The sequence below is a fragment of the Micromesistius poutassou genome (genome assembly GCF_964030765.1).
Source record: "Micromesistius poutassou genome assembly, contig: SCAFFOLD_2505, whole genome shotgun sequence".
NCBI lineage: Eukaryota > Metazoa > Chordata > Actinopteri > Gadiformes > Gadidae > Micromesistius > Micromesistius poutassou.
This window is the reverse complement of record NW_028179712.1, coordinates 57,501-75,302: the sequence shown is the minus strand read 5'-3', so window position 1 is coordinate 75,302 and position 17,802 is coordinate 57,501. Positions and strand designations below refer to the sequence as shown.

The 17,802-nt window shown below is 43.9% G+C and overlaps 1 protein-coding gene across 1 annotated transcript; it reads left to right on the top strand.

Moving 5' to 3' along the window:
• The first annotated feature begins 226 nt into the window (after nucleotides 1-226).
• Nucleotides 227-11,668, top strand: LOC311372583 (stonustoxin subunit beta-like). The gene is made up of 5 exons (XM_084489568.1): nucleotides 227-358; nucleotides 4,571-4,713; nucleotides 7,241-7,312; nucleotides 7,996-8,295; nucleotides 11,097-11,668. The coding sequence occupies exons 2-5, from the start codon at nucleotides 4,623-4,625 to the stop codon at nucleotides 11,651-11,653; spliced, it is 1,020 nt and encodes a 339-aa protein (XP_084345694.1). The 5' UTR covers nucleotides 227-358; nucleotides 4,571-4,622; the 3' UTR covers nucleotides 11,654-11,668.
• Nucleotides 11,669-17,802: the final 6,134 nt, after the last annotated feature.

Sequence of the window (17,802 nt, the reverse complement as noted above, 5' to 3'; positions counted from 1 at the left end):
GACAGACAGAGAGCAAGAGAGAGACATACAAAGATAGAGAGAAACGAGAGAGAGAGAAAGAGAGAGACACACAGACAGACAGAGAGAGAGACAACGAGACAGACAGAGAGACTGACAGACAGAGAGAGAGTGAGAGAGAGACACACACACACAGACAGACAGAGAGAGAAAGAGAGACACATATAGAGAGAGACAACAAGAGAGAGAGAGAGAGTAATATTGTGCAAAGTATTTTTCAGGAAGTGAAAGCCAAGTCACAAGCCCAAACCAAAGTCACACGACGTGGAGTCACTTCTCTCTCTCTGGAGACAGAGAGCAACACCTTTTAAACCGAGAGGTCTGTGAGAAACATTAGACGGTGAGTACAGAGAATAGAACAAATAATGTGATTATGTTTGAACTTGTTTTCTGGGAATGGCCTCTGCTAACAATGTGGCGGGGGGGGGGGGGGGGGGGGGGGGGGGGTCTCCAACTGACTGTGTTTGGGTGGGGTCTCAGAGTGACTGTACGTTTGGGTGAGGTCTCCAACTGACTTTGTTTCAGCTCTAATCTAAACATGAGACGAGGACCTCCTTTCAGAGGGCTATCAGGAGGTGTAATGAGTGACACATGGGTTTCCCTCAGAATGTGGTCCTTCGTTGACTCTGCTTTCTTCCCGTACTGATTTCAGTCATGTAGTCAAGATAATGCTTATACCGTTTAAACTCCAGTAAATGTATCCCAGACCACCTAGGTTGCGTGTAGCATGGACCTTTGCTCCATAAAGTAGACTGATATGGACCAATCAATAACACGTGTAAAGATAAAAGTATGTTATATGAATCTGAATCAATGTGCTATCATTCTATGAACTGGTTTGTGTGTGTTCATAATGTGTGTTAGAATGAATCAAAGTAAAACAACATGACATATCTGTGTAGTCTTTATATATGTAACCCTGAGCAGCTGTCTATGATGACGTTAGCAGAACAGACAGTCACCAATGGTCCACTGTCTCTGTCTCTCTCCGGACCCTGGACTAGAATGACAGGGTGTGTTTCCCCTTTATGTTCGCTGCTCGGCTCCACTGTGTTTGGGGAAGATTATTAGACTTCCCAAAACTTACTTCTCTCTTTCTGGAGACAAAGATCAACACCTTTTAAACTAAACGGCCAGACAATAAGGAAATGTTACCTGTAATCCTGTTTACAACATTCTGGTGTGATCTAATTCATAGCATTTATTTGTTTATCTCTTTCACAGCTCTAAGCTGGCATCTAGAGTTGCAATGTTAGATGAAGGGAGGACAGATGTCTGTCAGACCCTGTACTGTATAAAGTTATATTGAGGTTTGAGTATAGGCTTGATTACTTGATAGTCGTTTCTTTGTCTCTTTTCACTTTAAATAAGACTACCTTTTAGTTTAAGAAATATTGGCTATTGTGAGAAGTATCACTGGATTAGGTTTTGGATTTTCGTTCAGAACCTTAATGAGGGGCGTGTTTAAAGCTCTATCACTAAGAACCTTAATGAGGGGCGTGTTTAAAGCTCTATCACTGTAAGGACCTTAATGAGGTGCGTGTTTAAAGCTCTATCACTGTAAGGACCTTAATGAGGGGCGTGTTTAAAGCTCTATCACTGTAAGGACCTTAATGAGGGGCGTGTTTAAAGCTCTATCACTGTAAGGACCTTAATGAGGGCCGTGTTCCCCTCATTAAGGTTCTAAACCCAAGTTTTCAACCCAAACCAAAGTCACACGACGTGGAGTCACTTCTCTCTCTCTGGAGACAGAGAGCAACACATTTTAAACCGAGAGGTCTGGGAGAAACATTAGACGGTGAGCACAGAGAGTAGAAAAGATTATGTGATTATGTTTGAACTTGTATTCTGGGAATGGCCTCTGCTAACAATGTGGGGGGGGGGGGGGGTCTCCAACTGACTGTGTTTGGGTGGGGTCTCAGAGTGACTGTACGTTTGGGTGAGGTCTCCAACTGACTGTGTTTGGGTGGGGTCTCAGAGTGACTGTACGTTTGGGTGAGGTCTCCAACTGACTGTGTTTGGGTGGGGTCTCAGAGTGACTGTACGTTTGGGTGAGGTCTCCAACTGACTTTGTTTCAGCTCTAATCTAAACATGAGACGAGGACCTCCTTTCAGAGGGCTATCAGGAGGTGTAATGAGTGACACATGGGTTTCCCTCAGAATGTGGTCCTTCGTTGACTCTGCTTTCTTCCCGTACTGATTTCAGTCATGTAGTTAAGATAATGCTTATACCGTTTAAACTCCAGTAAATGTATCCCAGACCACCTAGGTGGCGTGTAGCATGGACCTTTGCTCCATAAAGTAGACTGATATGGACCAATCAATAACACGTGTAAAGATAAAAGTATGTTATATGAATCCGAATCAATGTGCTATAATTCTATGAACTGGTTTGTGTGTGTTCATAATATGTGTTAGAATGAAAGTCAAAGTAAAGTAAAATCAAAGTAAAAACAACATGACATATCTGTGTAGTCTTTATATATGTAACCCTGAGCAGCTGTCTATGATGACGTTAGCAGAACAGACAGTCACCAATGGTCCACTGTCTCTGTCTCTCTCCGGACCCTGGACTAGAATGACAGGGTGTGTTTCCCCTTTATGTTCGCTGCTCGGCTCCACTGTGTTTGGGGAAGATGATTAGACTTCCCAAAACTTACTTCTCTCTTTCTGGAGACAAAGATCAACACCTTTTAAACTAAACGGCCAGACAATAAGAAAATGTTACCTGTAATCCTGTTTACAACATTCTGGTGTGATCTAATTTACAGCATTTATTTGTTTATCTCTTTCACAGCTCTAAGCTGGCATCTAGAGTTGCAATGTTGGATGAAGGGAGGACAGATGTCTGTCAGACCCTGTACTGTATAAAGTTATATTGAGGTTTGGGTGTAGGCTTGATTAGTTGATAGTCGTTTCTTTGTCTCTTTTCACTTTAAATAAGACTACCTTTTAGTTTAAGAAATATTGGCTATTGTGAGAAGTATCATTGGATTAGGTTTTGGATTTTCGTTCAGAACCTTAATGAGGGGTTTGTTTAAAGCTCTATCACTAAGAACCTTAATGAGGACCTTAATAAAAGTATAATAATACTTTTATGTAATGAAAGATTTCATTTTGGTATTTGTTGTTTTTGATTACGTATTTTTCTTACTGATTAGTTGTGTGATCAATATATATTTCCTAGAGCCTTTAGTGACCACAGAACACATTTGGAAGGCTAGAATCTGATTGTTTTTATTTTTATGTATTGTATAATTTGTACAGTTACTTGCAGCTCAACAATTTATTTTATATATATATTTTTTTTTTATTATAAATGTTGGTTTATTTCATTTTAACATTGCAGTGTGCCAATAGCAGATGTTGATGACTAAGATATTAAGTCAGTTAGACTCAATTTAATACATAAGTTTTGAGTCAAATGTTAAGTAAACAAACAAAACATATTTAACATAACTTAATGACAAAACTAATAAACATTGAGTTTTGTTGCATTCAAATTGTGTTGTTGGGAACTTATTTTTTTAAGTTCTGTGAACTTACTCCAGTGGGTTTGAAAAATGGAAACTTTCAAGTCATATTAACGGAAAATATTTCAGTTGCCTTAACAAAAAAATATTAAGTCATATTAACAGCAAATATTTGAGTTGAGCTGAATGAGCATTTTAATTCAGTTGTTATCAAAAGGTACAAGTGGAAGTCATCAAACCTACTAAGTTCTGGAAAATTGTGACTAATCAACTTAAAGAAATTGAGGCAATCGATTGCCTAAATTTTTTTGAGTTTTGGTAACTTATTCGGGTTTACAGTGTGTGTGTGTTCAACAAAATAAACAAGCTTTTGAGGATGATGATGGAGTTTGTGAAAGAGAAGGACAAGCCTGTTGGTTACACTTCATTTTCATCACCATCACGTGTCCACTAGACTACCTTAAAGTATACAGCTTGACCACTGCTAGACATGTCCACTATACAGCTTGACCACTCCTAGACATGTCCACTACCTTCTAGTGTACAGCTTGACCACTCCTAGACATGTCCACTACCTTCTAGTATAGAGCTTGACCACTCCTAGACATGTCCACTATCTTCTAGTGTACAGCTTGACCACTCCTAGACATGTCCACTACCTTCTAGTATAGAGCTTGAACACTGCTAGACATGTCCACTACCTTCTAGTGTACAGCTTGACCACTCCTAGACATGTCCACTACCTTCTAGTGTACAGCTTGACCACTCCTAGACATGTCCACTACGCTACCTGCTGTATTCTCCCTTTGTATGTTTAATCGTTGTGATATATTTTGTATCTTTACATGATGTTTTATCTTTATGTGATAAGTTGTATGTTTACATGATATATCTTGTATCTTTACATTATATATGATATGAATAATAATATTGTGTGTGTGTGTGTGTGTGTGTTGCATGAATGCATGAAATTAAGTCATCTGATAAGAGTACAATAAAAAAATTACCTGACACTGATGGTATCAGATTGCAAGCTGATGATTTGTCAAAATGAAAACATGTGACATTGTTTTTTCCAGCTAATAAAGCAGAGCTGAGAGCAGAAGCAGTGGAAGCTGTCAGAGAGGAACCATGGACACCATCTCTGAACTGGACTCTGGACTCACTATGGAACCTGAGGACACATTTTTGGACCGGGAGGAGACCAGGAAGAGAAGATTTGGTAGGTGCCCTTTTTAGAGAATTTAAAAGAAATAAACCAGTAGAACAAATATTTCGATCTACATCTCAAGATTTACATTTAGCAAACGTTTTCAGCCTAAAAGACCAACCTGATGACCGCATAGACAGATTTATTGCAGACAGCTGAGAGGAAATGGAAGAGATCAGACTGTCCTGATGATCTCTCTTACTACCTTCACCTCCTCTCTGACTTCACCTCTGTTGTGTCAACAACCAAATCTGCCTTCTTCCAGACCAAAATACACTCCTCCGCCTCAAACCACAGGAAACTGATTTCCATCTTCTCTTCCCTCCTCACCCTAGCCTGGTTCTGCCCGCCTCCGTACTTCCGCTCAATTTTCATTTCCCTTCAGTACTTCGGTCTGGGAGTAGTGCATGTTCGAACGATTATTTTCCCTCAAGTTTGTCCCTCCAATCAGCGAACAGGAGGCGTGGCCTGAGAACAGTGACGTACAGGTCGTGCGCGAGTTTCAGTTGTAGTCAAACGAATACCAGGAAGCAGCAGGAAGACCATGGAGAAAGATGCTAACGAAGCTATTCGGTCTGTTGTGGAAACTCTGCCGAATATCGATCAATTAAAGCCGGAGCAGGAACAGGCTTTGCTTAGTTTTGTTGGTGGTGAAGATGTTGTGGTGCTTCTTCCCACGGGATTCGGGAAAAGTTTAATTTTCCAGCTGGCTCCGTTAGTGGTGAAGGAGTTTGCTAAGCATGAAATACGTCACAACCAAATGTTAGCGATTGGTTAAGGCAGATCCGGAGTGGCACTGGGCAGAGCCAATAGGTTTTAAACTTCAACAGCACCCGCCTTCAAGTGAGCAATGGTTTGTCTCTATAGCAGTTCTAGACCATCGGTATGAATGAAATGAGTACGAAGGTCTAGTTAGGACTAGGCTATCCTCACCCCTCCCCTTCCTTCCTCCCTCACAGCTGATGACTTTGTGACCTACTTGACCCAGAAGGTGAAGGACATCAGCTCTTCTTTTACCCCTGCAGCCATTCTCCCTCCCCCTATCCCCACCTCTGTTTTTATCAACTTTATCCCTCTCTCCTCTGTTGATGTCAACAGAATAGTTACGTCTAACCACAACGCCACGTGCCCCCTTGAATCAATCCCCCCCCCCTCACTCCTCCAGGTTGTCTCGAGTGACGTCCTGTCATTCCTCACCACCCTCATCAACTCCTCCCTCACTTCAGGCCTTATTCCAGCCTTTCCCTGAAAACAGCCTTTCCCTGTATGCCTTTTAAGAAAAGACGTGACAGCATGGAAACAGAGAATTACAGAGTTTAGTTTGGATTAGTTAGGGAAAGGAGCTATAATGGATAATACAATAGACTGTGAGGATAACACACACCCAGGAATTATAATCATCTCTTCAGACATTTCCTGAAGGTTAATGCGCCAAAAAAATAAACAAAAATATGATTGTTCGCAAGTCCCAAATCTCGAGTTTTGGGACTTGTCTTTTGAGGACGATTTAGAACACACTTAAGCAGAACAAGTACTGTCTTTTGCATACTTGTTATTAGACGAGTCTCAATGCGAGTCTCAAGTCACTGTGTGGGCAAATTAACTGCGACTTGACTCCAAGTCTAACTCAAGTCCCCATCTCTGGTAAACGCTTGTGTATGAACTGTATCTATATTCATGTATGTATCTGTCTTTATGTATGTAAGTAGTTATGTTTATGTGTATATCTATGTTCGTGTGTGTGTGTATGTTTATGTCTGCATGTATAGTATGTATGTGTGTATTCTTATGTATGTATGTATGTATGTTTGTATGTATGTATATAAGTATGTTACTGTGTGTGTTTGTGTGTGTATATATGTTTCTGCATGTATCTAAGTATGTATGTGTGTATTTGTGTGTTTTACTGCAGGGGTCCCCAACATTTGTAATGTCCTGCCAATAATAAAAAAAAAGCATTGTGTGCCAATCGTTTTTTTAATGCATATATATAAAGGCTGCTCATTTAACTGAAATGATATCAAGGGGACTTATGGAATTCAAAAAAATACAGTTTATAAAAAAGTTTATAATTACTATGAACATATCTAAAATGATCCCAGAATACATATCCTTATATTTTCTGCGCGAGCCATTGTTAATGACCCTGGTGACACGCAGGCTACATGTTGCCCCCCCCCTCCCCCCTCTGTATGATTACCTATGTATTACTGTATGTATTACTTTATTACGTATGTGTTACTGTATTACTGTATGTATTGCTGTATGTGTGCCTATATTTTAATAACGAGGGAATAATAACATGTATGCTAGAGACCAGTACTCGTTGTGTTTAAGTGTGTTCTAAACTCAACACAAGAGCCACAGTACCAGTCATCACTTACTAAGCTGTTCTCAGTAGAGGTCTTCAGGTGTTTCTTCAAGACGGGGAGGGATTCTGCAGACCGTAGGGAGACTGTCTGGACTGTGAATGATAGCCATGCAGTATGAATATATCTCTGTGTACATTAATCTGTGTGTGTGTTCTACTCTTTAACAGCCCTGAAGTCGTGCAGCATTGTCATTCTGATCTTCGGACTGCTGAGTATTCTCCTAATCTCCCTGCACTTCAGTGAGTTTAAATCATATCTTCCTGAATATGATGGACAAGAGATCAGAATACTGTCCTACAAATACTTTGTAGGACAGGCTATAACGGCATTAAAGGATATGTAATACCAAACTTGACAAAATGATTAGGATGGCATATAAGAAATAGCAAGAATTGCAAGAAATTTAGAAGCTGATTTTAACTAACCCTCATATATTAAACCTGCATATATTAAATATATTAAACCTGCATATATTACATATATTAAACCTGCATATATTTAAAAAAAAAAAGCTGATCCACATGCCTAGTCCTGAGGTTATGCACGGGGTGTCAGGTGGGCCCATTACTCATGTCTTACTCTGTATGCGCACTACTAGCATCTACATAGCGTCTTTTTCTGTGTTTGCTTTCATTAGTTTCAATTGGAGCTGGTTAGCGGTTTTGCATTCTCCTCCACAAGCTCCACCCCGACTCGTTAATCTCTGAGCGGGAGTGTCTTCCCCTCCCTGGGAAATCTTTGTAGATACTGCTGTGTTATTCAATCATTTAGGAAAAGGCAGGTGAGAAAACTGGGTCAGAATCTTTTGGGTCGCCCTCTAGTGGACAGGTATTAGGAGAGAGTGAAGGGAGTGTCTGATGGTGCATCTCTGGATAGGTGTTGGAAACGTTCACTCATCTCATCCTGGTTTCTTCTGGTTCAGTGAGGCCTACGGAGGAGGAGGCCCCCAGCATCACAGAGTTCAACTCCTCTACCCAGCGGTTGTCCGTGGGCCAAGTGGCCCACTTCACCTGCAATGCCAGCGGCACGCCGGAGCCCACCGTCAAGTGGCTCCACAACGGCAGGCCCCTGGAGAGGAACGGCACAGACGACCAATCGGAGGCCTGGGTGGAGAGGGGGTTCCTCTTCGTCAGAGGAGTGAGGTCTGGCATGACCACGGTCTTGTGCATGGCGAGCAACAGCGCTGGCACGGCCAATCACACCGCTGAGCTGCTTGTCTTTGGTAAGATCTGGATCCAAGAAGAGATGTTTGTTGTTGATGTATTCATAACGTTGTTGTTGAGGTGTGTGTATATATATATATATATATATATATATATTCATAAATGTATGCTTATATATGTGTATATATATACACATATACAAATTATATATATATATATATATATATATATATATATACATGTGTGTGTGTCTGTGTGTGTGTCTATATGAGGAGCTCTTTTCCAAAACGCGATAAACGCCAAATCACTATATTTCCTTGTTAAAAATGTACAGCAAGATGCAGTTTGTTTCCAAACCGAGACAAGCGCCAAACCTATTTTTTGCCTTCACCTTGTGGGACCTTGGGGAGCAGAGAGTGGCCCCGAGTGTGGAGGTCTTGTGGACCCCCCAGGGCAGCGGGACCACCTCGTGTGTGAGGCCGAAAGGGTTCACCTTGTCGGACTAGGGGGAGCAGAGAGTGGCCCCGAGTGTGGAGGTCTTTATTCCATGCATTTGGATTTATTTGATTTATATTCATTTATAGAATGAGATGAGTCCCTGATATCGTATATTGCATGTTCTCTTGTTTAAAAAAAATAATACATAACCATTAATGGATTAACAGCGCTTTGAATTTTCTTTTATGGATTAATAGTGTTTTGAAAAAAATAACAACTTTGAATTTATAATCAACAATATTGTTTGATTTAAAAATCATTGTTCAACATGTTCAGACTGAGCGAACAAACCATTTTAACAGGATGAATTGAATATTAACAAAATATGTGGGTCTAGGTAAAAAATGACATTTTCCTGAAAGATATTCAAATGGATTCATAGCGTTTTGGAAAAGAGCTCCTCATATGTATATATGAGTACTTTTTTTTATAGTCACTTGTGTCATCCCCTGCTTTACCCAAAACGTAGCGAAACCAAAACCGTGATATGAACCGAACTGTGAATTCTGTGAACCGTTTCCCTTGTTTTGTTGATGTCATGACGTGAAAGAGGTGTTTTTTAAGTCCATTGATGTTAAGCTTCTAGCGGAAGCAGACAACCAGCCATGTATGTTGTCCAATTGAACCTAGCCTCAAACCACAGATCCATTCTCAATAACAAAACAAACTATAACTCAGACGTGCAAACTTAATGGACAATTGGAAGGATAGTGAAATAGGACAGGAATCTGAACTAGAAATCGTACAATTACTGAAGAAATTGTACTTGCACTGCCATGAGACACTTATGTGTGTATATTAGTATGTTTGTTTACGTATGTGTACGTATGTTTTTGGATGTGTACATATTTATACATATGTTTACTTATGTGTACGCATGTTTATGTATCTTTACATATTATACTTATTTTCAAGTATAAAATCTGGGTCTGAATCTTATTGGTCGCCCTCTGGTGGACAGGTATTAGGAGAGAGTGAAGGGAGTGTCTGATGGTCATCTCTAGATACGTGTTGTACAACGTTCACTCCTCTCCTCCTGGTTTCTTCAGGTTCAGTGATGCCAGTGATGACCAGCATCATAGATTTACACTCCTCTACCCTGCGATTGCCCGTGGGCCAAGTGGCCCGCTTCACCTGCAATACCAGTGGCACGCCGGAGCCCACCGCCAAGTGGCTCCACAACGGCAGGCCCCTGGAGAGGAACGGCACAGACGACCAATCAGAGGCCTGGGTGGAGAGGGGGTTCCTCTTCGTCAGAGGGGTGAGGTATGGCGTGAACACAGTCATCTGCATGGCGAGCAACAGCTGCACACCGCTGAGCTGCTTGTCTTTGGTAAGATCTGGATCCAAGGAGAGACGTTTGTTATTGATGTATTCATAACGTTGTTGTTGATATATTCATAACGTTGTTGTTGAGGTGTGTATATATATATCTATATATATATATAGATATATATATTCATAAATGTATGTGTGTGTATATATATATATATATATATATATATATGTGTGTGTGTGTCTATATGTTTATATGTGTACTTTTTTTTATAGTCACTTGTGTCATCCCCTGCTTTACCCAAAATGTAGCGAACCCAAAACCGTGATATGAACCGAACCGTGAATTCTGTGAACCGTTCCCTAGTTTTAGTGGATGTCATGACGTGAAAGAGGTGTTTTTAAGTCCATTGATGTTAAGTTTCTACTGGAAGCAGACAACCAGCCATGTATGTTGTCCAACTGAACCTAGCCTCAAACCACAGACTCGTCTTGAACCATAGAACTGACATACATGTACATACATATGCATATGTACACATACGTATACGTATGTACACGTAAAAATACATAAACATACAAATACATACTCATACATAGATTCATTCATATGTAAAAATACATACTTACACATAGCTAAACATAACGATACATACTCAAAGACATACGTATACATACGTGAATATGTAACAATACGTACATATGTAAAGACACCACGTGACCAGACTCCAGAGTGCTGATTGCTCAACGAGCAACAGCTGAGTCAGAAGGCGAGAGCGAGACCAACTGAAAACGAATCCGGAATGAAACTAAAACTGTGATTCTGAAAAAAGTATGAATGATATCGAAATTCTGTTTACATATTATTGAAGATACAAATGTGTAGATTTGTTTAATTGTTTGAACGATGGTAAACGGTAATGATGGTCATTTTGACCAAGTTATGATGTCTTAAGTGGTTGAAGAGGATGAAGCATGAATCAGCATTTTTTGAATTTTCCAATAGAAATGAATGGGGGAATTTTGGGCGAATAACCTGGAATATCTCGGGAATTATGAATAATATCATGTCTTGTTCTCCCGTCAGATGCCTGTGAACTCACACTGGACCCAAACACAGCCCACAGTCGACTCTCTCTGTCTGAGGACAACAGAAAGGTGACGCGGGTCAGAGAGGACCAGTCGTATCCGGATCACCCAGAGAGATTTGACCGCCGGCTCCAGGTGTTGTGTAGAGAGGCTCTGACTGGCCGCTGTTACTGGGAGGTAGAGAGGAAAGGAGTTGTTGTTATAGGAGTGACATACAGAGGAATCACAAGGAGAGGACGGGGTGATGACAGCCTGCTTGAATGGAACAACAAGTCCTGGAGTCTTTATTGTTATGATGGTCGTTACTCTGCCTGGTACAACGGTGGACAGACAGACATACGTCTCCCCCCCGCTGGCTCTACCAGAGTAGGAGTGTATCTGGACCGGCCTGCTGGCACTCTGTCCTTCTACAGAGTGTCCCGAGGTGTAGGAGGGTCCTCAGACACACTGACACACATCCACACCTTCAGGTCCACCTTCACCCAGGAGGACCTCCTCCCTGGGTTTGGGTTTGGGAGTTCATATGGTTCATCAGTGTCTCTGTGTCGGCTGTAGAAAAAAAAAAGGGCAGACGAGCGAGCACACACACACACACACACACACACACACACACACACACACACACACACACACACACACACACACACACACATTAGGGTATTGGTGGCGGGGTGGGAAGCCCCCGTTGGAGCGTGACTCAGCGTCTCTGTGTCGGTTGTAGAAAAAAGGGTTCTACTCGCACACGCACACACACACAGTGCTTCTGCGAGGCCTGAGATTGAGCGGAGTGTCTCTGTGGCTGTTATAGTCTCTCTCTCTCTCTCTCTCGTCTCCCCCTCCCCCCCTCCCCCTTGTCTCCCCCTCCCCCGTCTCCCTCTCCCCCCCCCTCGTCTCCCCCTCCTCCCCCCTGTCTCCCCCTCCCCCCCTCCCTCTCCCCCGTCTCCCTCCCCCCCCCCCTCGTCTCCCCCCTGTCTCCCCCTCCCCCGTCTCCCTCTCCCCCCCCTCGTCTCCCCCTCCTCCCCCCTGTCTCCCCCTCCCCCTTCTCCCTCTCCCCCTCCTCCCCCCTGTCTCCCCCTCGCCCGTCTCCCTCTCCCCCCCCTCGTCTCCCCCCCCCCGTCTCCCCCTCCCCCTGTCTCCCTCTCGCCCCCCTCCTCCTCCCGTCTCCCCCTCCCCCTCCCCCCGTCTCCCTCTCCCCCCCTCGTCTCCCCCTCCTCCCCCCCGTCTCCCCCACCCCCCGTCTCCCTCTCGCCCCCCTCCTCCCCCTCCCCCTTGTCTCCCCCATCCCCCATCTCCCTCTCCCCCTCCTCCCCTCGTCTCCCCCTCCTCCCCCCCGTCTCCCTCTCCCCCTCCTCCCCCCCGTCTCCCTCTCCCCCTCCTCCCCCTTGTCTCCCCCTCCTCCCCCCTCATCTCCCCATCCTCCCCCCTCATCTCCCCATCCTCCCCCCCGTCTCCCTCTCCTTTTTATGGGGCTTCCTAAAAGTTGATGCTGGTAAACCATGAAAGGAAGAGACTTTTAAGATCTTCCATAGGGTTACCTGAGCAGGTTTTATTAAGATTTCATTTTTAATTTGAAATGTATATTAAATACCTTATTGATGGTAAATCACATGTTTTTTTTATGCTACAATATTTGTGCCATTAACATTTTTCTTCATCAGGGCTCTGATATCATTATTTTTGTCCTAACAAGGAACCTGATTTAAAGCAGATTTTATATTTCATTCATAATAACCAGGAGGTCTGTGTTGTAAATGACTTTAAACTGAGTATTGATTCCTGGTGTTCTGTTGGGAACCAAACAGCAGCAGAACATGTTCAGTTATTAAAGATACGTGCACACCTGTTTATGATTAGTAAAGTCTGCAGCTTCTATTGTTTCAGTCCTTGTGTTTATTGTGTACATGTAAGGGACTATTTTTCTGTTGCATTTGTTAATGAAGCATCATTTTAATAAACAACTCAGTGGATCAACTGAATGTTCTCGTGTGTTCAGCCCATCATCATTCTCCTTTTATTAATAAATAATGCTTACATAAGTGCCTTAAGAATAATATGTTGATCAGAAATTATAAAACAACAAATGTTGTTCTGATATTATTCTGGGACCTCCTCCCTGGGTTTTGGTTGGGGGGGGCGGTGCCTCAGTGTCTCTGTGTCCGTTGTAGAAAGAAACCACAGACAGACGGCGGGACACACTCTACACTCTCTCTCTCTCCCCCCCCCCCCCCCCCCGTCTCTCTCCTCCCCCGTCTCCCTGTGATGGGACGACACTGTGGCTCAGAGTGAGCGTCCGTTAACCTGCTGACCACTGATTGGTCAACGAGCGGCAGGTGTGCTGCCTCCCCCCAGCCCCAGCTTCCAATCAGACTCAGAGCAGGTGAGGCTGCTGAGACCACACCCAGTTTGCTTTCTCTCTCTACCCCTCCCTCCCTCTTTCCCTCACTCACTCACTCCCTTTCTCTCTCTCTCCCCCCCCCCCCACTGTCTCTCTTGCCCACCCTCTCTCTCTCTCTCTCTCTCTCTCTCTCTCTCTCTCTCTCTCTCTCTCTCTCCCCCCTCCCTCTCCCTGTGATTGGACGACACTGTGGATCAGAGTGAGCGTCCGTTAACCTGCTGACCACTGATTGGTCAACGAGCAGCAGGTGTGCCACCTCCCCCAGCCCCAGGTTGGTTTTCAAGTCTCGTGAGAACCCTTCCTCTCTCTCTCTCTCTCTCTCCCCCGTCTCTCTCTCCCTCTCCCCCCCGTCTCCCTCCCCCCCCGTGGGAGACAACATTTAATTGGAGAGAAAGGGGAGGGAGAAAGGGGGGAGAGAGAAAGAGACCCACAACGTGGGTAACGTCTAACGTCAGCTCTCTCTCCTCCTCTCTCTCTCTCTCTCTCTCTCTCTCTCTCTCTCTCTCTCTCTCTCTCTCTCTCTCTCTCTCTCTCTCTGCTGAGGGCTGATCAAGAGTTTTGTGCAACTTAAGGTCCCGACCCTCTTGACTCTTGTCTGTTGTCTTGTAGTGTTCTGGTCGCCCACTCACAGAGCAGACAGCCGTGCCGCGGGTGTGTGTGTGTGTTTCCACATTTGAATTTTTTAAAACATTTTGAAACATTTGAATTGAATTTTAACTTTCACCTTTGAATGTTTTGTTTTGGTTTTTCTTTTTTTGTTTTTCTTTGTTTTGTTTTGAATGGCAAAGAGAGCTGAGCCGCAAGGCAAAGCTCTCGATCTACCGGTCGATCTTCGTTCCTACCCTCACCTATGGTCATGAGGGGTGGGTGATGACCCAAAGGACGAGATCGCGGATACAAGCGGCCGAGATGAGTTTTCTCAGGAGGGTGGCTGGCTTCTCCCTTAGGGATAGGGTGAGAAGTTCAGTCATCCGGGAGGAACTCGGATTAGAGCCGCTGCTCCTTTGCTTAGAAAGGAGTCAGTTGAGGTGGTTCGGGCATCTGGTAAGGATGCCCACTGGACGCCTCCCTTGGGAGGTGTTCCAGGCACGACCAGTGGGGAGGAGACCCCGGGGAAGACCCAGGACTAGGTGGAGGGATTATATCTCAACACTGGCCTGGGAACGCCTCGGGATCCCCCCATCAGAGCTGGTCAATGTGGCCCGGGAAAGGGAAGTCTGGGGCCCCCTGCTTGAGCTGCTGCCCCCACGACCTGACCCCGGATAAGCGGATGAAGATGAGGATGAGGATGAGGATGAGGACCTTTGAATGTCTTGTTTTTAAAAACGATTCGAATATATATTCAAATTTAGAACATTCTTTGACAGCCCTATTGGCTTTAGAAACTGGATAGATAACCATATCTACATCATCATCTGGCCAAATAACTCTTACGGGAGTTTTAAGGGATTATAGCCTTTACATTAAAGGTCCCATGGCATGAAAAAAAAAAAGTGACTTTATGAGGTTTTCTAACGTTAATATGAGTTCCCCTCGCCTGCCTAGGGTCCCCCAGTGGCTAGAAATGGCGTTAGGTGTAAAACGAGCACTAGGTATCCTGCTCCGCCTCTGAAGAAAATGAAAGCTCAGACGGGCCGGTCTGGAATCTGCCCCGTATGACGTCATAAGGGGCCAGGTCACCTCCCCTTTCTCTGCTCGGCCCGCCCACAGAATTCGGCCCCGCCAATGAGACAATGAGCTACGACCGTGCGAGCGTCACATGTGTGTGTGTGTGTGTGTGTGTGGATACACACACTGTAACGCAAGTGTTGTACACTCCTTTGTCATTTGGACAACCATTCTGCTGTTGGTGTTTTGCCGCATGACACACAACACAATAACGCGAGCTTGCGTAAAGCTCCCATTTAGTGGAAAGACTCTTTCTTTGAGGTCTCTGGCACTTCCACAACGAGACTCGTAGTGGGGGTTATCTCGGCCAGAGAGCAGAGAACCCCACAAAGTCCTAATATCATCCGGAGGCACACACAGCTTTTGGCCCTGATAATGTATATTATATCTATATATAATACCATATCATTTAGACACAGAGCTCCAGGACTCCCGCCGGAGAACCCGGAGTGTTCTAGAAGATTTACAGAACACAGACCAAACAGCTGTGTGTGCCTCTGGGTGATGTTATGAACCCGGGCCGTTGCGATAGGTCCGCTGTAAACGCTAGCGCTGTACCGTGGCCGCTAGCTGCTCAGGGCCACGCCCCCAGCCTCCACCTTGACCCGCCTCTCTCCTCCTCATCAGCGTCTAAAGCTACAGACTAGGCCTGGGCGGTGTGGCCGAAAGACATAGCACGATATAACTTGATCATATTGATCGATGACGATGACTATTGATCATTTTAATGACCTAAAAAGACTAGGAGTTACCACGCTGGATTTAAACACTTCTCTTTTACACTTAATACGACCTTCCACTGTTCTTTATTGATAAATACTCCAATGTCGATACAACAATGAAAAATACCCAAATATTGTAAATAAGTATGGAACCGTGTTTGTGTAACAAACCCAGCAGCTAGATTCAGTGGTCCAGTCTCTTATCGATATATATTGAACATTTATTTTGATATTGATCAAAAATCGATCACAATACGATAATTTATTGTATTGCCCAGGCCTACTACAGACACAGAAACGGCACGTTTGTGGAGAGCTCATTGTGGGACTGGCTCTCAGTGGCTGTAATTCTGCACCAAGGCTGAATTTCGGGAATGAGTCTTCAAATACTGCATTAGGGGCCACTAACACCGATATAAAAGCACCCATAAAGTAGCATGGGACCTTTAGTGCCCCACTTGTGCTTCACTCAAAAAGAGTAGAACAGTGTAATATGACTACATGATTAATATGACTACATGTTTAATATGACTACATGTTTAATACGACTACATGTTAATATGACTATATGATTAATATGACTACATGATTAATATGACTACATGATTAATATGACTACATGTTTAATATGACTACATGTCTAATATGACTACATGATTAATATGACTACATGTTAATATGACTACATGTTAATATGACTACATGATTAATATGACTACATGTTAATGACTACATGTTAATATGACTACATGTTAATATGACTACATGTCTAATATGACTACATGTTAATATGACTACATGTTAATATGTGTGATGTCAAGAGAAAGCGCATTTTGGTTACAAAAAGCTGAGCTGAAAGAAGGGAAGATGCAGCGAACGGACGCGTTGTGTGTCCGTGTGTCTCTGCCACGGGCGTCAGTTTGGTTTGAAATGTGCTGGGGACAGAGACGCATTCGAAAGTGCATTTTCAGAAGTGCTGGGTACAATGAGGATGCAATCTTTTTTTTCTCTTTAATGCAGGTAGTGAAAGGTTCTGAAAGACGGCATACCCATGTAGCTTACTCAGTGACGGACTGGGAGCAAAAAACGGCCCGGGCATTTGCGCATTATAACCGGCCGCGGGTGTAATTGTTGGGGGGGGGGTTGAGATAGATAATGCGGGGCCGCCGTCACGACGGTGGAGCCGCACGATCCCAACAAGCATGCCGCTCCGTGATTGGCCGGCCCAAACGGCCCACGAGAGGCCAAACGACCCACGGGAAGCAAAAAGCATTCGACATATTCTATGACCCACTATTGTCGCTTTTCCACCGACAGTGGAAAGCTACCAACACAAACAAAGAGGAGCTAGGAAAGCAAACTAACTACGTGTTTAAGTTGTGAAGGGGCACACGTGTGGCTACACACAGCACTACAGATGTCGAAACAGATTGAAAAAGCAAAACATATTTGTTGAACAGCTGAACGCTGTATCACATCATGGGCTGTTCTCAATTCAACAACACGCATCCATCCAATCTACATCAGGCATTCTGACCTAAACTCATGCACTCCCCAATACGATTATTCCACTAATTACTCCACTATCTTCATCTCCACTACACCCAACGCTGTACGAACGCAAACCATGGATAAGTTAGGCTACTTGGTGGCTATGGCTAACTTCAATCGAGTTAAAACAGCCGACCACTTGAGTGCAAAAAAACACAAAACACCTCACCACAGCACCAGCAAATCTTAAGCAATAAATATCGCGTCTTACCTTTATTTATGTGGCAGTGGTCTGCAGATGCATCCCGTGGTGTCGCCTGCCACATCCATTTAGTTCAACAGGTGATCGCTCTGTGTGTCCATGGTACTACCGACCTGCTCTGGTGCTTTTTACCTTCATGTATTCTGGCTAAAATGACTTGATTGTC

Excerpts from the sequence above, each read along its gene's own strand:
- LOC311372583 (XM_084489568.1), top strand. The coding sequence starts at position 4,623 with ATGGACACCATCTCTGAACTGGACTCTGGACTCACTATGGAACCTGAG. Across the intron at positions 4,714-7,240 it reads GACCAGGAAGAGAAGATTTG|CCCTGAAGTCGTGCAGCATT; the intron begins GTAGGTGCCCTT and ends ACTCTTTAACAG. Across the intron at positions 8,296-11,096 it reads CGCTGAGCTGCTTGTCTTTG|ATGCCTGTGAACTCACACTG; the intron begins GTAAGATCTGGA and ends TTCTCCCGTCAG.